The sequence below is a fragment of the Pavona decussata genome, unplaced genomic scaffold, assembly GCF_977016875.1.
Source record: "Pavona decussata unplaced genomic scaffold, jaPavDecu1.1 SCAFFOLD_193, whole genome shotgun sequence".
In the NCBI taxonomy this organism is placed as follows: Eukaryota; Metazoa; Cnidaria; class Anthozoa; order Scleractinia; family Agariciidae; genus Pavona; species Pavona decussata.
The window spans coordinates 56,984-78,669 of NW_028145602.1; the positions used below are offsets into that span (position 1 = coordinate 56,984).

The following is a 21,686-nucleotide window of genomic DNA, read 5'->3' on the forward strand; positions in this document are numbered from 1 at the left end:
GACCAAATAAATAGAATCGCTTTGATTGCATGTCTTCGCCTGAAACGTGACTCTTTCGTACGAAGGTTTCTTATACCTTTTATTACGTAGAATTTACTGGAGCTCTGAACGCAGCGTGACTACATGCCATTACATTTGCGCTGTCAAATGAGCAATGTGTTTATTTAGCTGAACGATAGCTCAGCGGGTATTTCGTTTTACAAGGAAAGATACGGAGTATTTTTGATTGCAACATGCTTTCAACAAAGGCACGTTTTGTAGATTAATCTCCTCTTTGACAAGTAAACACGATTCAGTATGGGTGCCATTGTCTCGCATCGCAAAAACCAGAGAAGAATATCGAGAGTGGAGCAAAAAGCGATGTAAGTGTAATGATATTTTAAATGTAAAGATAATTGTGTACTCACAAACTAACACCTTGTTACACGTGTAATTGGCAGTTTATTGCTTGTTTATTTTGTTCGTGTCCATATGGTTTGACAATTCGTAATAACGCGACTTTTGTTGTTGGTCTTTTTGTCTTTATAGAGCTGTAAACGCTTTCTCGTCAAACGTTCAGACGGTTGAAAATTCAAAACATGAAGATGAAGGTACAGGCATGTTAATTAAACGGTTTGTTAATTTTGCCGTCTGCTGGCGCCAGTGCTTTTTTAATTAATATTGACTATTTAATTAACCCACACATATAAAAAACGTAATGCCATTGAATGCTGAATGGGAATTATAAAACTTGTCAAACTTTTTCGCATCCAATGATATTTATGGGACCATTGGTTATTTAATTGCATATTTGGGATGTGTAAATTTTGTTTGCTGTTTGTGGAAGAGGGTTAAATAAAATGACAGTGATGCATGTAAAATTAATTCATGGGTCTGTGCTGGAATTTTTCCCAAAAACTAATACTATGTAAAGAAATCAGTTGTTTTTTCCTTTCCTGGTGGTAATTTAATTGTTTCTACAAAAGTTCACTTGGTTACATCAACATGGTCAGTTTCCTAAAACACAATAATTCCGCTAAGACTCAACTGATACCACACTTAACAGTCGATGAACACCATCCCGGTATGTCGTCAAACAGGTAGAGACCCATAACTTTACAGACTTTTTTCCTTAAAGCTTGATAAGGCCAATCACATTCAGGCTGTAAAATTGCCACATATGCAAGTTAATTATTAACTTGTACAAGTCAGCTCACAAGTAATATGTAAATTATCTCCTATAATTTTGGGGTAAGTTCCAACAAGCAGCATGGCTCAAATTATCTCATACCCAGAGTACCTCCCCCCCCCACCAGCACCAGCACCAACACCACCTCGACCAGTCTTGTCAAGCACAAAGATATGAGAGGGTATGGTTCTGAATAAAATGATGACAAATAGGTCAAATATCAAAGCAGCTGAACAAAGGTTTTATGTGTTCTCAAATTGAATGGAAATTAATGTTGGTATATTCAGAAAAATGTTAATGTACTACTGACAGTGGAACCTCTCCTTACGGACACCTCTATAATACCGACACCTCTCTATTTCAGACAGTTCACTTGGTCCCTGAGAGACCGAAATCCATATAAAGCCTACTTCTCTAAAACAGATACCTCTATAATATGGACACTTATTCCTGTCCCCTTGGTGTTTGTAATAAAGAGGTTCCACTGTTAAGTAGCCTCCCACGCAGACATTCTTAAGGGTTCATCACCGGTTCCTTCCCCACGAATGTCTGCTGAAACGAACAGCCACTTCCGTTCGTCAACTGCGGACCAATCAGGAGCCGTTTCCCAACTTTGGGTAAACTTGTGTTTGATATTAAAAATATTACCCTAGACAGGATGGTGGACTTAAATGTGGTTTTTGGTCATGTGTGCCAAACGTTTGGTATTAGGGAGTTGAATGCGTATCAAAGAGAAGTCATTGTGCAATTTGCGCAGAAGAAAACTGATGTGTTTGTAAACCTTCCAACTAGTTATGGAAAGTCACTTATTTATCAAGCTCTATCGTTTGTTTAAAATTCAATTCTTGAAGCTGCTGGTCACTGATTGTTGTTTTGGTTTCGCGGCTTGTAAATCTTATGAAAGACCAGGTAGACAAATTGGCAAATCTTGGAATTCTTGCCGCTTCTCTCAGTGAAATCACTGAAGAAAATGCAGGATGCTGTGGAAGGAAAAATTTCAATCGTATAACCTATATGCACGTGCGGAAGCGAAAATATCTCCACGGGTGATGATTTCCGTTGTTTCACAGTATGTGATTGGCTTTACTTGTCATGATGAGTCAATGCTGATTGGTCTGTTCAGACAAAGGCAATTTGCCGACGAACGGAAGTGGCTGTTCGTTTCAGCAGACGTTCGTGGGGCAGGAACGCGTGATGAACCCCTAAGAACGTCTGCGTGGGAGGCTAACTAATAAGCTGTTTACACAAAAATAAACTAATGCAATACTGCAGGTTAAGTTTATGGACAAGGATAAGTTCTCTAAAATACAGTCTGAAATGTTTGTCAATAAGACGTGATGTTCTGAGGAGGTCACCATGCAATGTTTGAGTGGTCCTTCCCGTAGTTCCAATTTTTTTTAATGCTGCATATATATTATGTCACTGGATGAAACAAAATTCCAACAGCATTTTAATAATAATAATAATAATAATAATTAATTCACTTATATTGCGCAATTTTTCCATGACAAGATGATCAAATGCGCATTACAATAATTACAAAAGCACAAAATGTATATATATTATGTGTGACAGCAGTATTGAAATGACGAATCCTCGATCTATATATTCTATATCTACCTATCTACTATTAATATTTGCGATATAAGTCATTATGTGTCTATATGTTTAACAATAGGAGTATTACTTCAATTATTATAATAAGTTGTGATTAAAAGTACATGTAAAAAATATGTAATATAAAATGTAAAATGTACAAAAAAAAACGTATATAAAACTACTTAAAAAAAATAAAAAAATCAATCAGGAGCAAATGCCATAGTAAAAAGGTGTGTCTTAAGTTTTAACTATCATCCGAAAGTATGGCTGATTTATGTATTACTTAATATTCCTTGACATCTGTTTCATGACATTCTACCTGTCCAAAATTGTGGTAGACAAGCTTTGAAATTCATACCCTCTAAAAGGCCCTCGCAAATAAATTGCTCTAGTTAAGTGACATAACACTATATTACTTCTTCTCTTCACTGTACTAGCACCCACCGAACCTCCAACACATCAGAGCAGTCCTGCAACAACACGTAGCACTACCAACATTGCTGTTGCATCTTGGGGTGAAGGAATTGTTGGAACCTCCTCCCATGAACTCCAAAGTAAAGGTGTGGTATCATCTCGGGGTGTGCAGCATGAAGTTAAATCAAGCAAAGATATGTATCCATCATTAAAGCCCAAAACACCAGATCCAAACAAGAACAGCGAGCTTTATACAGACTTTGCTAGAGTCACACCAATACCAACACCGCCAAACAAAGAGCAGGCAGCTGTAACCATTCAAAGGTACTCCAATCTTAAATGAACACCCCTGTTAAAGCTGTTTTAAATTATACTTTAATTAATTCTTTTATGGAGCAGTGTATGTGCCAACCATTTATCAATGTAAAAAACATACAGTACTGGTACTGTACTGCAGTAATATCAAAATTACAGACCTCAGTGAATTTAGCTCTGCATGCATGCTAAACAAGATTAAGTACTGTCAATAGCTAGGTCAATTCAAAGTTTTTGAGAGCGTATGAGAGGTTGGGGACCAAACAAGGGGGGTTGGGGGATACTGAGGGTCACAACCCTCACATCCCCACATCCAATACCGGGCTGCTTCCCACTTCCTGTACCTTTTTCTTGAGCCTCCTGCTCTTTCCCACATTTTTTTCCCACTTTTTGCTTTTCTCTCCCTATTCACATCCTTTTGGAACTCTTGCTTCTAGCACTTTCCTCTCCAGTCTTTCATAATGTAGCCCTCCCAGTCCCGTGACCCCCATCCCACCACTTCATGATTACTATTATTTCAACTCGTACAACTTGTATGAAAAAACAGCATACTTTACCCAGGAAGAACTAAGCATTCACGTTAACAAAGAGGATGAAAAATTCACCATCGTCTGTTCATCTTCTCCACGAACAATGAATGTGGTCATTCATGTTGTTGTTTTGCAGAGAACGGCAAAGAAGTCTACCAAAATTTAAAATGCACATGCAGAGCAATTGGTTTTTTGCCCCTTAAACCTATTGTCTTGTGGTGCTGTCGTTGCCATTGCCGTCACTGTCGTTTAAGTTCCCTATTAATAATTAGGCTAATTTAGCAACAGAACGGGAACGTCATTTGAGGACGCGAGAGTGCACGGACTAGTCTGGACGTGAGTCTGTTTCAACTATAAAAGTATGGGCATTAATTCTTAATGCATGGGCCACTGTCAACTGACGTTCTCATTTTTTTGTTAAATCAGCCTATTTTTAGGATACAACTAGATATCTTGCTGTTCTAGTTTTTGATGACAACTCTTTGTTATCTTATTTCAGACATGTAAGAGGATATCAGTCCAGGAAGTATCTTGAGAAGCAGCAACAGTCAGCTCAAATTATTCAGCGGTATTCATAAATTTCTGTATTATTCTGTTCGTCTAAAATAACAACCATATGTTTGTACTTCTAACTCATCAAGTGAGGGGAGCTGAGAGAGGGCTAGGGCTAGCTTTTCTGAGATGGCAACAGCAAGCAATTCAAGTTGTTGATACATTCTGTTCATTTAACCAATGGTTGGGTAGTAAATTATGGTTACTACCAGTATTAAACTTTAATATTTCTTCTCTTGTTCTTATGATTTAGGGAATACAGAAAATATCAGAAAACAAAACCCAGCAGCGAGAATTCCGCCCAGTCAGGTGAGGATGAGAATGATACCAGTGACAGTGAGGGTGATGATGATGATGACAAGAAGAAGAGAAAACCAGAATACAGGAAGCCATGGAAAGAATCCACTGTGGCTGCTCCAGTTATTGACACTGATGTCAAAATTGGTGAGATGTTTTTTATGTGGAGATCAGAATTAAAATAGAACTTATTATAACTTGAGGTGGCAAATGGGTAAGTTGGAGACTTATCATTATTATATAATAACCAATGAAATACCTATGGTTACATAATAAATCACGCCTTTGGCAATGATTTGGTATTTCATTGGCATTTATATAATAAACAGAACATTACATGGCCGCTTGGAGAAACAAAATTTCTCTTCTCGTCTTGAAAAATATTTCACTCGTTCGCATTACACTCAAAGAGAAATTTCTTATCTCCATGTGGTCGTGTAATATCCTCTATTAGACTATCATTTCCTTCTAGGAGTTCATTTGAAACTTTCAAAATCCAGCGGATATACTGGCACAATTTTTCAGCCAATTTTGTTTAAATTTTGTTTTGTTTTTTTACTTTGTAGCACAGCCACGGATTCTTATAGATTGAGCAAATTTTCATCCACCCACTGATTTTCTAATTGTCAAAGTGGTCAAATCAGCCTGATTTAATCAGTACATCTAATTGACTAAATTAGCCTTGACAGAACTTTCAGAATAAGATGTCAATTCCTTCAATGACCAATTTTCTTAGGACTCAAGAGTTTCTTACATCTGTAAAAAACAAAAAAAGAGGGATTCAAGATAGCCTCAGCAAAAAAAAAGAGAGAAATTTGGCATTCATTAAGTGAGCATTTAAGACATTATAGTGATAACTTAGGGATGCCACAAAGCAAACAAGATGTTGGCTGTTTTTATTAAGGCAACATTATTCATGATAATTTCTTTTTACATTACTATGATTTTTTTTACTACTTTGGGGTACAAGAGGTTTTTTAAGCACCAGCTGACCAGGAGAACCATAACTAATAAAACATATTGTGGCACCTTCATCTCAAGCCTAATTCTACTAGGGATAACTAGGAGTTTAATGGTATTAATATTATTTCCTCACTTTTCACATCCAATCTTTGTCGTACGTCTATAAACAAAGCATACTCAATACTGCTTAATGAATCCAAAATTCTCATTCACCAGCTTAAATTGCTGTCCAGTGTTAATTGATAACAATTAATGGTCAAATTACCTGGGCTCAAGTTAAATTTAACAAATTGATTTTCAATAATTTAAGTGTCATAATTGAAAGTTTGAGAGAAGGAGATGATGATGAATTGAAAGTCAACTTGAACTCTAACACATCCAGTTCCTGTTGCTGTGATAAAATCTGACTGTTCCTTGTGATTACAAGTGATGTATTAAGCATTCAAATTTTCTTCTCATTTACCATTCATATGCAGGAGAAAAAACAAAAGAAAGCTTTAATATGTACCAAGAAGATATAACAGGCTTAAAATGGAAAACAGAACAACAGGTATGGTGCTATTTCTTTGTTGTAATATTAACATCTTTTCTGCTCAGGAGCAATTTTACAGCGAAAATAATCGTCATTTTTATATTTTTCACTTTATTTCCTGTAAATTAAATTAAAATTCAATGTATCCAATAGAATAATAGTTATTGTTGTTTATTTGTTTGTTTACTTTTTTATCAGTTGGAGATGACGACTATGGGAGATGGTTATGTTCCTCCAAGAATAGTGGTGGGTTTTGTTTTAGACAATTCGTTCTTGTTTTTGTTGACATTGACATTTCTATAAATTTTTCTATTCTGTATTGTTGTGTTCTTGTGTGCTAGCCGCGCAAGCATTTGCAGCCTCACGGCGCACGAGTACTGCATGGACATCAGTTAATTTAAGTTGCATGTTCAGCATATAGATGGGGTGGAGAGTGGCATGGATAGTTTTTTAGTCTTGGCTTTTTTGCTGGAAAAAAGTAATTTGTGCTTTCAATCTTGTCGAAAGTGATTGCCTTTTTAAAACCCGAGAAGTTGCCATAATAGTGTTATTAGCACATATGTCCCGCGCATCTTGGAATGGTCCAAGAAACTCTGATATTTTCTAAATGATGGTGCCTACTAATTAAAAATACCTTTCAATTATTCAAAGGTATTTTTGCATGGCCATTGGCCTATAACTTATGCAGGAAAAGAACTGGTCCTAACAATTGGACTGTTGAAATTATCCAAAGAGAAAATTGGGGGTATTATGTAAACCTTCAATCTGGAAAAAAAAAAGCCATACATTGTTATGTATTTTAAAGCCTGTTAGAATCACCGTTGCTAATAAATTAATAATAATTATTTCTGAAATCATTTAAATCATTTAAGGTTATTGCATCAAATGTACCAAGAGCTGATGTGCTGGAAAAGATTGTAGGAGTTGATGTCCTGGTGATTAGTTATGTAAGTATACAATTTCACTATTCTATCGATCAGTACATTTTGTTAAACCTTAAGGTAGTTGCTAATAAATATACTGGGTTAATTGCTTCACTGCAGCTGGTTTTAATATTTTTTTTTTTTTTATGTATCAACTTGAAAATTTAGTCTTTTCCACTTCATTTTACCATTACATTCTCTCCTTGGGCTTAATTTGAACTATTAATAATAACTTGGAAATTATAATAAATTATTATTAATTATATAAGTTTGAATTTGAATGATGTATTATTCAGTAAGTGACACAGGCATCCTTGGAAAGAAATCTGAGTGCTCCTATCAGGAGTCAAACCTAAGACCTTCTGATTACTAGTTTGGGCGCTGACTACCACTGAGCTACAGGAGACTTGTGGGGTCAAGCTAAGGCCATTAAACTTAAGGTTCATGGGGCAAACATCCTGCATACTGCTAGGATTGGAGTGTAATGTGTGGCATATCACGCAAGTTTGAATTTGTGGCTAATTAGTACTACTGAGAAAAGAAAGCAAGAAAAACGGTTTGAATCAATATTTTTTTTATTCTTTTTCACTGTTGTTTTCTAGGATTTTACAACAGCAACACTTCAAGATGTTTTAGGTATTTACAATTTATAATAAACTATATGTGAATTCAATAATTTCTGGTTTAAATAAATTAAAATTACATATTAAATTAACATTCAGAAGGCAGGTTTATTAAGATTAAGATTCATTCATCGCTGCAAATGAGAAATACTATTAACTACGTTTTTGTAACCTGCAAGTTCAATTAAACCGCATTTACTCATACATTTTAGTTATTGTTAATCTTTGTTAAGGTATGATAATTTTGTTTTGTTAATTGGCGCTACGAAGAAACCAAAAGTACTGTGTGAAGTTAAGTAAATTAGTTCAAAATTCTCCAAAAGCCGAGATAGAAAGCTACTGTATAACCCAAAGAAAATTGGTTTAAATAATTGATTTGATTTATTGGCAACAGCCTTGAGATAAATAGCATAATTCTTCTGTGCAAAGTACTCAAAACTCATTGTTGGTACAATTTATTATACTTCAACAGATAAAATTGATGCGTCACTTGAAAAGTTTCAAAACAAAAGTCATGCCAGGTCAATAGCTTTTGTTTGCCAGGTAAGTATAATAATCCTTAGCTAACATCTGATGATGAATAAAGTTTGTTCCAATATATGCTATTTAAGGACAGTGCCAGCTACTAATAAAGAAGTATTTTTGTGTGGTTTATGACTTAATGCGGGGACAGCAGATCTTAGCAAGGGCTATTGAAAACCAAAAAGAAAATTGGGGGTATAACCATGCATTTTTTTAAAGATAATTAAGCAGCAACTGTTCTGAAAAACAGTAAAATACAGAGAAATTGTATGGCATTTTTTCTCCAAATGATAAGCTTTATTATCTCTGAAAAATGCATGGTTCCCCCAAATTTTCTTTTTCTTTCTAAGTAATGTGCTTTCTCCGCATAGTTTTAAACCACACAAAAAAATCCCTCTATTAGTAGGCACCATCTATAGGAAACCCGAGTATAGGGGTGGTACAGAACTGGATATATTAATTATTTTCTGGAAATATTGTCACTGCAAGTAAATTTTACTTGCCATGACAATTTTTTAGTGACTTTTTTTAGATTTGTGTTACAATTTATTACTATTATATTTTAACACCAGGGAGGCCCCGGCTTCTTTAATCCTGTGAAAGGAAAGCTAGTAACCAAGGCTAAAGTAAAACAAGATGAGGAATTAAGCAGGTATGTGCAGCATCACCTTATTACGGCTGTGAAGACCATTTTCCATTATAGTCTTTAGACCTTTTTCATAAACGGCAGCTGTCGATAACTGTTATGAATCTTTTATTTTCATGATTATTAGCCCTTAACTAGCCTTGTTAGCATGATTATGTAAAATTCAATAGAATTTTTATTTAAAAGTGAGGTTAGTTGTAGTATTAACATAGAACTTTACTTACACAACTGCATACATGTTTTTACGTAAAACATTGGTCATTGTATGTACATAAAACATTTATGAAAAAGGTCTGTATCAGTGGTTAGTTAGAGTTTTTGAGGTGTCTGTCAGTTTTTTAGGTCAGAGGTTTTGAGACTGTATTAACCCACTGTCTTACTAGACACCATATGTATTGATTCTCCTGGGGATTCTTGCAATTGCTCCAACAGATGGGTTGAAGAAAGGTGCATCAAGTCAATGACTTGACATCAATTAGTCACCATGTCTATCAAACCCAAGCCCAAGAGCCCTCAAAAAAAGCCAAGACTATAGCTACTGTAAGCAGCTTGCTGTGGTTTGTGCACATCAAAACTATTTTAATTTGGAATGCAAGACTCCAAATGACATTCAGTCCAAGTTTTGTAGATGAACCTAAGATTTCAAGGCAACAAAAAGTTGCCAAAATGGATCAACCCATGGCCATATTCCATGTCATTAATAACTGATGATCTTCCAAACCCCCTACTCTGTTACAGTTTCTGGAGTAAACTTGGTACATATATGACCAAGCTCGACCCAGATCAAACAAAGATCCACCTTATTGGCAACAACGTGACTGGCAACAAGAAAGGAGAAAAGTTAATGAAGTTCCTTTCCAAGGCCATGAAACCATCCAAAGTCAAGGTGGAATCTCCACTAGAATTCGGACAAGCAGGTGAGTGAATTATGAAACTGTGCATGTCTCAGCATTGAGTATGTCTCAGCCAGATTCAAATCAGTAGCCTGAAGCTGCGGCTGGCACTGGTTTCCATCACTTTGCAGCACTTATACTTTGACAGATTAATGGAACCATTCTTTATCACTTGATACAACAATCGTGATTTCAAAAACATGGCTTAACGTTGTGAACATAAAAGTTGTGGTCATTATGTTGACGTAACAGGTTACCATAAAACCCCAGGGGGGATACTCGGGTATAAACGTGACGGGGGGGTCCGACGTATTTTTTTGGGTCTAAAATTTTCAACTCCTGTATTTTTTTTGGGTTGAAGATTTAACCGTGAATTTTTTGGGGTCAAAAAAATATGCACGTATTTTTTTGGGTTCGAATTTCCGCCAGGCTACTAGTTCTTACGCAAATTTCAAACCAAAGTTCCCGCATGATCCGAAAGCATGATCATGATTTGAATATTATATTATCTTGTATTTTTGTGGGTGCACAATATAAGGTCCATGTATTTTTGGGTGCAAAATATTAGGCTTCGTCGGTCCCCCCCCCCCCCCCATCACATTTATACCCGAGTACCCTCCCTGGGGTTAAAACACCCTTAATTTTACCTTTAAGTGGTTAAAACTCAAAACGAGCTTGGTGACACCCATTTTAGGTGGCATTGAGCCGCTCTGGTAGAATGTTTTTAAACTTTGCAAACATTTTATCTAAAGATGCTGATTACGTGAGTTCCATAATAAGAATGGGGGTCACCAAGCTTGTTTTTGGTAACCCGTTATGTGGAGAAAATGACCATAACTTGCTCACCAGTAGAAACACATTGTTTTGGTGTCATTATTGTTGTAACAATAGAATTGATAAAAAGTGATATCATCGGTCCATCAAAGTGTAAGTGTTGGAAAGTAATGGACACCAGCACCAGCCACCTTAAGCTAATATTCTGCAGACCAGCATGCTATCAACTGAGCCATGACAAGGTGTCTTTTACCCAGACTTTATCATTAAAAGAAGAGTATCAAGAAAGTAAAGTGGTCACACCTTATGACTCCAACTAGACTCAAACATCCATGGGTGAGGGTAGTTTTTAAAAACTATGAAAAGAAAGTCTTGTGGGTGTGGCTCAAGGTTATTTCATTATTACCACAAGTGTGGTAATATTTTGTTTCCACCTTTAGTTAACAGTTGAAAGAATTGGGCCACACACAAAAAATCTGGCAAAGGCTAAAATGCGCTATAGGTTGGTTATGCTCCGAGCCCTTCAAAGAGGTACCCCTTACTTTTCTAACATAGGGCGCGCTCTCCCATCCATTCCCAGGATTAAATGTAGCCAAAAACTGAAAATATTAAGTATTTACAAATATAAACTGATAAATATATGCAGCAGCTTTTAACAATGGAAAATGTTATTTTTACTATTAGGGAGAGAAATGCTGGCACTCTATTTTGATTATGACAAGTACAAAATATGGAAGAGCCGGATGCATTCCAAGGTCTCATTCACATTGTAACATTGTCTAAGATGCAGTTCAGCCATAGCTTAACTTATTCTTCCTTTTTACCCTCTCTTGATAGTCAATAATATTATACTTGCTGTATAAAAATTAGCATTGTAAAATATTACACCTGGCTTTGTCAATTGCGTGTTATTTATTGTTTAATAATTCGACTACCTTGGTCAAAACAATGTTGTAAATAAAGCAATTAATTCCTTATTAATTTATGGATTTAGGTACATGTGTTTAGCTTTTAGTCTTGATCAAGAAACATTATAAGAAATAAAATGGTTTATTATGGACACCCAGCTAATACTGACAGGAATTGAAGTCTCTACTAAAAAGAATTATTGAAAATAACTCCCCATGTTAGAGATGGAAGAGAAACTAACGTTACGAGAGACAGTTTATTTTTTTTTTTTTTTTATTTCTGGGCAAAAAAAAAGTGTTTATTTCTGGGCAAATTGTTCAACTAAACATTTTGTGCAACTTGTGTCACAACAGCACAACAAAATTGCACATAACTACTAGTCTGTTTCCAACTTATATGGTATACCTTATACGTTAATGCACGACATAAATAATAATAATAATCATGCTCACAAACATATTGGTGCTGTTTCAAAAAACATCCATTCATACAACACGCGATTATCCACCTCTCGAAAATTTTTTCTCGTTTTGGCGCAAGACTGTAGAATGAGATATTGTGCAATAAAAGAGATTTGCCCGACAAAGCATTAAAAGGAGAAATTCTCCAGCTTCTCTTTGATATTTTTAAAATGAATTAAATGACGATATCAAATAATAATACAGAAAAAAGGTCTAGCTAATTAGTTACATGTACAACTCGTTAATTTTCAACTTTTTTGTTTTCCTCTTTACCTTTCCTAAATTTCCTTTCTAATCATTCTATTAAAATGCCTTTGATTGTAATAAATACAATAATAACAATAATTTTATCCTTTAATAGCTGTAAGAATGGCCTGCCTAGATTGGTACTCACTGTGTGCGGGCAGTCTATTTCCTTGTTTTTCTTGGTTGGATATTTGAATAAACTTAAACTTGAAATAATAAAAAGAAAAACAGATTCTCGTAAGTGTCCTGTCTGGCGGTCAACAGATCAAAGCAAATTTGAATTTACAGGAAGGATTCACATAAAACAAATGAGCCATAAACAAAAGATTCCACAAAGGAGTCGAAAGCTCGTGTGCTTTTAAAAATGTATTCGATCCAGAAAGCTAATTTGCTTTCTATACCTTTATCATTTTATATAGGGTCTTCTTATTATCTTCTAAACAAGGAGTGAAACCAATAAATTTTGCCATGGGAAATAGGCTGATTTTCAAGCCTCCCTAGGGGCATCTGGAACTTAGATCAGAAAAAAATACAACATTCTTTAAACTAGGCCTAAATCCTGATAGGATCAGAAATAACTTAAAGGTGATTCCATTTTGTTTAGAGTAATTATATATAGTTTTGCAGAATTTCACTTTAGTAGAAACCCTTCCCTAAATGGATCGTCCTTTTCCACAGTGAAGGTGCATTTCCCAGTGTAATAAGCATTTCCTGCAACTTCCACATGGACTGCGTCAAATTCCCCACACTTTGTGTCCTTTACAGCTTGCCCAGTAAACTTTGAACCGACCAAACCTTGCTCAAACAAGCGCACTTGATGCAGGCCAATCTGCTGGCGAGCATACTGAACAGCAATACGAGCTGTCACCCCTGAACCTGTGGGAGATCTGTCAACCTAAAAAACAGGGTCATAGAGTAAGACGATTTCAAGGATTTTGTATAATTTATATACCAATGCTTTAACTCCTCAATTTTTAAATTAAAATTATTTCTATGAGACATCTAGGAGTTGGCAATTTTTTCAAACTGACAGTGGCAATCAAAGGGTTTCAGGAGAAAATTTAATTTGTACTTCATTCTATTTTTTCTCCTATGTTTGCTCCATTTATATTTTTTAATCATTTTTCAGAAAACATTATTACGACATTTTATAAAATTTTAAACAACAACAAGCTTTATTTCCCCCATTCAGTCACATTACAGTTATTATGCTAAATTAATTATTTAAAAAGAGAGAGTGGGGGGCTGGCTACCTGAAGTAACTATAGGAACACACATTAGAATTTTTAGTTTGTAAGACATGTTTCAGGGGTTACTACTGCCATTATCAGTTACAAAATTCTTTTTCCTTTTTTTTTCTTTTTTTTTTTCTTACACATCTTTGCAGGAAATAGTTGATTGTGAGATTAAACGCGTGGGTGAATATAAGAAAATGATATTTAATTATCAAACTGAACTCTTTGATTGGTGCAACAGACTAAAGACTTCCTCATCAGTCATCATATTCGATTACTTTTTAGAATTGGGCACCTGCCAGGATGATCCACTGATTATTCAATTCATAAGCTGAAGGTTAAAGTGACTCCCCCACATGCAAATCATAATGAACATATATACCCAGGGGCCACCTGCCCTTAAGAGTCACTTCTCTGTGAAGATACAGTTTTCTTGATAAAATTTCGTTATCACGCGTGAAACTTCATTTTCCTTTTCTCTTTTTCTGGAAGAAGTAAGTTTTAGATTCCCTTAAAAGATCCAAGCCACTAAGTAAAAGTATACAACCTCGCAGCAAGCAGCCAACACGATCAAAAAACATTGTAACGCGGGAAAACGTGCACAATAATATTATTTGTTTCAAGACAATTTGAATACATCTTCAGATCTATAAACTTCCAGCTATAATATTCAAACATTACTTTTAAATTAAAAAACTTCTTTTACGTGTATTGACTTTAATTCTATAGCAATTTCTCTGAAAGTAAACTCGAATATTATTTTCAAGAATCTCGATTTCCTTGGGTAAACTTGCTTGGAGCTGCGAAAGAGCAAACAATTATTCCGCGAAAATTTAAATGTTCAGCTGATCCCAACTTCTGGCCCAATTTAATCACGAAACGATCAGATCGAGAAAAAAATAAATAAATATCCACGTCTCCTAACCTGTTTTCCACGAGGGCTAATTTCTCGTAAAATAGCCGAGAAGCATGGTTGAAGAGTTATTGGAAGGGTAATGATAATTTAATACGCTTGATCGATTGAATCTTACCTGGCTGTCTGCAAAGACGCACACGTTTGCGGTTGCATCTTGTGGATCTCCGTTGTACATATCCTTTCCATCAGTAACAATTGTACCGTACAGAAACGCTAGTTCTTGGCTGTCGGGGTGGTGAAGCCGTATTTGACTCTTCGCTGCGCTGGAAATCACATTCGCAGCGTCGATGATCTCGGTCAAACGAGATGAACGAACGTCGACACCCAAGCGGTCTCCAGGGACAATGGCATAAAAGGCACCCCCGAAACCAATGTCGATTTTCACTTTTCCAAATTTCTCCGTGTGTATCTCCAAGTCGAGCCCAAACGCAAAAGCAGGGACAGAAACGAAGCGTACACGGCCCGATTTTCCCTCTTCTATATCGACAAGAGCTTTCACCACTCCACAAGGACATTCGATAAACACGGGCACTTCACCTACGCTCGAACGAGAGACATCCGTGCTGAGAAGACCAGAATCAACAGCGTACCTGCCAAGTGCGATGACTGCGTGGCCGCACATAGTGCTGTATCCTTCGTTATGCATGAAGATCACTCCCAAATCGGCTATTTCGCTCTGCGGTTGAACTATAACAGCGCCATACATATCATAGTGTCCTCGAGGTTCAAACATCACTAGCTTGCGAATATGATCAAGGTTTTCTCGAATGTACCGTCTCTTGGCAAGAATTGTGTCTCCCTTGATCTCGGGGTAACCAGAAGCGATTATTCTCAGCGGCTCACCCCCTGTGTGCATCTCAATGGTTGAAATTTCAAGACCGTTCTCCTCCATTATTTTACGAAAAGACAGAGAGCCTCGACCAAAGCCTGAATCCCAAAACAGTTTCACTTCCGGTGCATCTTGCGCGAGCTCCTCGCGCGCATGTCCCGAGGGAGAAAGAAGGCACCCGTGAGAAATCTGCTAGTCGAGAGTAGACGAGTCTTACAGAATTGATCTTATTATAGTAAAAATATAAAATTAAAATGTGACCGAACGAGCATCATATGAAGTTATTTCCTGCCTTGCATGCTTCTGATGGAGTAGACTGCTAGTTACCCAACGAAATCAGACGGAAAGGAAAGGCGTCTGCTCTTGAGCGCAGGCAGGTCAAACGAACAAATTTTGCCAACCAATCGCTGACAGAAGGGATTGTTTCTCACGCCGCGCAGCCTATGGAGTTGTCGGCTAATTACTTTAAAAAATACGTGTAAAACGCTATTTAGTACAGACGCTGTTTTGGTTCGTCACGTAATCTTTTCTCCCCAACGTTCGTTGTGGAAGAAAGATTGCGTGACGAGCCAGAAGAAAGATTGCGTGACGAGCCAAAACAGCGTCTGTGCATGTGAGGGAGGCTAGATGCCCCCAAGAGAACGTAACAAAGTACTATGGCAAGTTAATAACCACTATTACCAGTATGGAGACATACGTAATGGTCTTTTAATGAAACTCCGGAATAACAGACTCATTGGTTCTCGTGTTCTTCACAATTCACACTGTGATATAATACTAGGACCATGGCTGATCTCGACCAGAATGCTTCCTCCATATAAGCGTTGCCTGGGAGATAATACCGGAATGTGTTGAGTACAGACCCGTGTTACTATGTCTCTTGTGACTAGTTTGGCTCCATAGCCAAAGTGTATGTTTGCTGACTCCAGCCTACTTAAGACCACCAGGTTCTTTGGGTAGGTGGATGTTCTTCGTCATACAGTCTGCTCTTTACATCACTAGGGTCTAGCTGAATGGAGCCATGCTCGACCTGCCTGTTGGTTTGGGTACTCTTTGAAAGAAATCTCTACCTGGTATGTAACAACCTCTTGAAACTATAAAATTTGAATCAGAAAAGTGGGCCAGAAGATTCCAAAAGGCGTGACGCTCGAAACAAAGTGAACATCTTTGCATGCGCTGTTTTGCATCTTTAGTATTGGTTAAAACATTGCACATTATGCTTTACCAACACACACGGCATATACTCAATACTAACGGGCTGTAATACTCAGATACTAAAATAGCTTACAGGACTAACAAAAATTCCCAGCAAACATATTATGTTATAACATAAACTGAATGAAGTAAAGCGCGCGCCATGATTGGTCAATAGGCATTCAGTATAAACAACTAAAAAAGGCCTTTTCCACGTTTTGTTCTGTTATCAAGCACGCGTGCAAGGAAGTGACAAGAACACACAAGAGTTACTGCTTTTTTCTGTCCGGCTTTTTGTTTCTAGCCTGCTATGAGGTCCTGTACATCACTACAACAAAAAGCCGGATGGTCGCAGCTTGTTCTCTTTCTGAGTCCTGAAGAAACCAACTGGTAGCTAATCTCGTAGGTTGAATTAGTAGCTAGCAGTTAAGAGCGCCTGTCCTTAAAAATCAGACATATCGTGGCAAGGGTGGAAAATTCGATTTCTTTCATATTTTAATGTCAGATAGGCTAGGATATAACTAAAATCACTGTATAGTTTTTTCGGTGAAATATCCTTTTATTTCAAAGAAAAATACAAATAACGAAAATCCGTTAAAATCGTCATTTCAGGCGCTAAATTATTACACGGGTTTAGAGCCTCGCGTGCGAAAAGAAATCATTCTACCGCTTTTAAAACAATCAAATCTTTTTTTACAATGTTTAAATATCTATTAGAATGATTTTGGGAAATATTGCGTCATTGTGTTTATGCGAAATACAGTAATTTAATTTCGAAGGCATACAATTCACTGCAGAAAAAGTACTTCGTGAATAAAATTAATTTTCATCATGTGCGAAACCTTCAAATCGATTAAGCTTCTGGTGTTTGAATGTTATGCACGAGCTCTGCATACTGTTTTTATTTTATTTTCCTATTAAACTTTTGATGATTGCTATTGCGAAAATAGTGCTTTGCTCTGGCTGGTTCGAAAAACTTGACAACTTTCAAAAAAAGTTTAACAACGTTTACTCCGCACCATCAGTGCCTTTTCTTTTTCAGGCTAACAACCAAGTGCCACCTAACACAGCCCCCAGGGATGGGGTATTAGATAATATGTTTTGAGTTTATGAAGGACCCCGAGGGGTGGGGGTATTATTCGAGATTTGAGCAAGGTTTTTTCCAAATCCCCACCCCAAAAGCTGTCCACGGTTGCCGCTTCTGTTGATTCTCGGTTTCGGGTCTCTATCAAGTCGCTGTCGTGTTAAGTTTTCTACGCAGTCCGATCAGCCTTGCAGAAATTTTTTGTCTTTTTTTTAAGCCTACTGATGAAAAATGTCCTCGTACGCAATGCTTACGGACATTTTTCTTTTCGAGTAAACCTTACTTCAAATGTTTATAATAAATTCACGCGACTGTCATATGACTAACAAAAACAATGTGATGGCTCATTCCAAACGGAAACCCCCTAACAATTTCCTGTCTCATATGCTCATTCTTAGAAAAACAAAAGGCTTTTTCAGAATTTAGTCATGCGATTCAAGCCCTCGCTCGGCGAAAAAATGATTGTAAATTGATTTTACAGTTTTTTTTTAGTGGGCTTAGAACCCCCATACACCTGTTGTGGTTAAAACAGTTTTTATGTGTCGTTTAGTTGGGCCCGCGCGTGGTGAAATAATGCTTGTAAAATTGATTTTACGATTGTTTTTTTGAAATAGTTGGACCCTCGCTCGGCAAAAAAATGCTGGTAAAAATGCGCTCAGATCAACATTCACTAGTTGTGACTATGATGTTATAAAATGTGCTAGTTACCCCAGAGTTGTATACTACTCTTTTCTATTGCTATAAATCTAGCGGGGGCAGATCCAGAAAATCCAGAGGCCAAAGCAAGTCTCAAATGCCCCCCCCCCCGCCTCCCACCTCCCCCCCCCCCCCCCCCACACACACACACACACACAATGAAAAATTAACCTTGGTGGAGGTTCTGCTTTACAGCATTCTGGGAGCATTGGAGACCAAAAGGAGAGCCAAGTGTGTCCTCGTGTTTTTAACGTTACTCTTCGAACTTTTTTCACTATGTCTTATATTTCTGTGTAATTAGACGATTTATTCTCACAATCTTCTTACCAAATATTTTGGTCAACCGACTCTTGGCGAGAAATAATTATTGTAAAAGAAATCAAAAGACTCGATTGTAAGGCGCTGTTTACTTATTGCAATTCGTTGAGCTGATGCCAAGAAGAAGACAGAAAAGCCAGCAACAGATTCAAAACAAAGAGTTATTTTAAAATCCGGTGTGTTAAAAGAGCCACGAAAACCCCTCAGTAATCTTAGTTAAAAACCTATGAAAATAACTGCTATTGAATTTATTTTAGGTCTAAATAAGGGAAAACGCTTTGAAATTTTTAAACATTTTTATTTACCATGACCTTAATCATCAGTTTACATGAGCGCTGAACTACAAAATTGATACTTATTTTTCGGTGTGATCTTAAGCAAAAGCAAATAATCAGACATAGTGCTTATTTTTTTAATCAAGCGAAAAAAGCGATTACATTTTTGGACGATGTATAATTTGGCGCTGATGGCAAGTTCAGTTCTTTGTTACTGAACCAAGATGTACCCCATGGCCTTGATGTGCTTGTTTCCATTATCTGGGCCGTATGTAGCCTCGTTTCCACACGTGTTGGAGTCGTCATGAGTTCCTCCAGTACCAAACCCGATTCTAGAGTCACAGCTACCGCACCCGTTTTCCTGGTTACTAATGATACCGATTCTTGCTTTGGAGCAGGAAGTGTTGCCACTCACGGCGTTGAACCCTTCTTTATTACAGTTGGTCTGCAGGGAGGCCTTAGAGCCAATCAGACTCTTCCACGTGTTCCTACCCAGCGAGGTGGCGCGGTATTTGCCGTCAGCGATCAGTGAGTACAGTGAGTTGGCGTGCTTGTTGATGACAACGAACTTAATTTGATGGCCGATCTTCACTCCAAGACAAATCTTGGAGAAGGGTGTGCTCCAGTAAGTTGGCAACTTGGTCTCTTGTTTATCGAATCCAGTCTTCCCTCCTGCAGTGTTGTACAGATTTCTGTCGCTCCAGAGTTGAGAACTGTAGTGGAATGTTCTCTGAAATTAAAAGCGAAAAATTAATTTTAACATTAGCACAAGATGGCTAACACCGGAAATATGCCAACCTTTGTGCCGTCAATCTTCATGGCCAGCGTCCATCCTCCATCTCCACATCCAAAGTTTCCCATGTGACAGTAAACAGGAATCTTATGTGAACCAAACATCAGTGTGTACACGCCACTCTTAAGTGATCTGTTATTTAAGTAAAGAGAATCGGTTAATCCAAGAATAACAGAGAAGTGCTACTGTGTTTATTTGTCTCGTTATCAAAGTTCTCGCTCTCGGAATCTGGTGAAATCTCAGTTGTATACACTCTGTTTTTCTTATGAGAACGTCTAATTTTGGAGCTGAGGCTGAACGTTCTTATATTTTTCTGCGATTTGAGGCTGAAAACGTTCTTAAGATGTTCTTAAATTACATCGTATACACTGAGTCAATGCGGACGTGACCAAACCGAGATGTGTGTCACCATTGTATACAAAACATGCCCTTAACTATTTTGGTTAATTTACATTTGTTACCTTGATTTTATATACAGATTAGCAAAATACTAAAAACGTTCTTAATCGACTCTCAGCCTGAGGGATGTTCTTAATGCTTTCTTAAAATTTTGGTTTATCTAAGCCTCGACGTTCTTATAAAAAAGGTTCTTATAAAAAAAAACAGAGTGTATTTAACTTCAATAATTTACATTAATGCATTTTCTCGTTTTTCTGTTTATTGCGCTGTACAATCAGGTACAAGGTAGTTCTAACTTTTGTGTCTGTATATAAAATCCTATAAAATCCATTTGACCATTCAAATGAAAGCTCTGATTGCGCAGTTCCTTGGAGTATTTTCCCGTGGTGCTGTTTATTATGTACTGAGATGTCTATGGAAGACCAAGCCGCGTGACCATTAAGTTACAACTTGCTGCCAGTGTCCTGTGGACTAAACTTTGCAAAATGGATTTTGCTTCATTTTTTGTCGCAACAGGCGCGCGATATTGCATTTATTTGGGTGTAGGAAATTACTTGTGTTTCTTGTACTGTTCCTTACAAGAAGAGGCTGGAACGCCTGAAAAGAACGTAAAACTCCGGTTAGATGAAAATAACAGATACACAGATAGCAAAAATTGGTAATGAAATTTTGCCGTATGCTAGTTTATATACCTGGTGGCTTTGGCTTAGGAGTGGAGGTATTATTGACCAGTGCGATGAGACTTTCAATCTTCGCTTCCAACTTCTTAATGGCCTCGCTGACTTGTGGGTCGTGATTTACATTGCAGTTGTAAACCACGGGGGCCCTGTCGCAGGATTTGGTGAGAGATTTGGCGCAATTTGCCGCAAATATCATAGCTGTCAATACGAGAAAACTAAACATCGAGTGCATTTTGAGTCAGAGTGACTGGTAACACCTTTGTGTGTCAAAACTAAATTCGGTGCGTCAATGTTTCTCCTGAACGAAGAGTGATGATTCAGCTATCCTCTTCTGTTCGTTTCTTACCGGGATTTATTGTAAACAAAACGAGAAAATTTTCTTGCCTGTAACCACGTGGCGAACGTTCTAAATATTTTAACTCAATTTTCTTTGTGGTTTATCAAGGAAGATTTCGCTTTTTCTAAGCCTATAGGATAGCTTATTTCGTTTTCTTTGATTAAATGTATTGCTATTTAATGCATCTGAATCGAATAGGAGTGATAAACAGTTTCCAGTGACCCTGCCAACACGTCGCTCATAAAATGCAAATGAGCTTCATTTTGCACGTTAATCACAGCAGTCTTTTGTGTATGGTATTGTTCAAGTGGCAATTCGTGGAAGGCATCTATTTATTGAAACATCATAGAAAAATAACGCAACACAAAAGAAAGAAAGGCGAAGTTTATTAGAAGAAGTGAGCCTCTCTTTGGGTATTTCTGAAGAAATCGAAGACGCGAAGATCACCGCGGAAAAACGAAGATCTCAAGAAAATTGACCAAAATTTGCGTGATCAAATTCAACACTCAGATATAAAGCTGTCAAAACTCGTAAACACTGCAGAAAATATCTGTTATTTCTGA

At 37.1% G+C, this 21,686-nt stretch overlaps 3 protein-coding genes across 3 annotated transcripts; 1 reads left to right on the plus strand and 2 right to left on the minus strand.

Annotated features, from left to right (window-relative positions):
• LOC146461839 (NMDA receptor synaptonuclear signaling and neuronal migration factor-like) lies at window positions 1-11,811 on the plus strand. The gene is made up of 13 exons (XM_085086291.1): window positions 1-362; window positions 529-590; window positions 3,205-3,505; window positions 4,526-4,594; window positions 4,832-5,022; window positions 6,315-6,388; window positions 6,569-6,616; window positions 7,243-7,317; window positions 7,896-7,929; window positions 8,389-8,459; window positions 9,011-9,090; window positions 9,823-10,001; window positions 11,436-11,811. The coding sequence occupies exons 1-13, from the start codon at window positions 298-300 to the stop codon at window positions 11,522-11,524; spliced, it is 1,338 nt and encodes a 445-aa protein (XP_084942417.1). The 5' UTR covers window positions 1-297; the 3' UTR covers window positions 11,525-11,811.
• Window positions 11,812-12,028: 217 nt separating this feature from the next.
• On the minus strand, window positions 12,029-15,457 carry LOC146461840 (trans-L-3-hydroxyproline dehydratase-like). The gene is made up of 2 exons (XM_085086246.1): window positions 14,634-15,457; window positions 12,029-13,262 (listed from the first exon to the last, which is right to left on the minus strand). Exons 1-2 carry the CDS (start codon window positions 15,408-15,410, stop codon window positions 12,999-13,001), a joined length of 1,041 nt encoding a protein of 346 aa, XP_084942372.1. The 5' UTR covers window positions 15,411-15,457; the 3' UTR covers window positions 12,029-12,998.
• A 3,171-nt stretch (window positions 15,458-18,628) lies between these two features.
• Window positions 18,629-21,189, minus strand: LOC146461841 (putative skeletal organic matrix protein 5). Its single transcript, XM_085086372.1, has 4 exons — window positions 20,799-21,189; window positions 20,661-20,703; window positions 19,713-19,839; window positions 18,629-19,644 (listed from the first exon to the last, which is right to left on the minus strand). Exons 1-4 carry the CDS (start codon window positions 21,016-21,018, stop codon window positions 19,126-19,128), a joined length of 909 nt encoding a protein of 302 aa, XP_084942498.1. The 5' UTR covers window positions 21,019-21,189; the 3' UTR covers window positions 18,629-19,125.
• Between the last annotated feature and the right edge of the window lie 497 nt (window positions 21,190-21,686).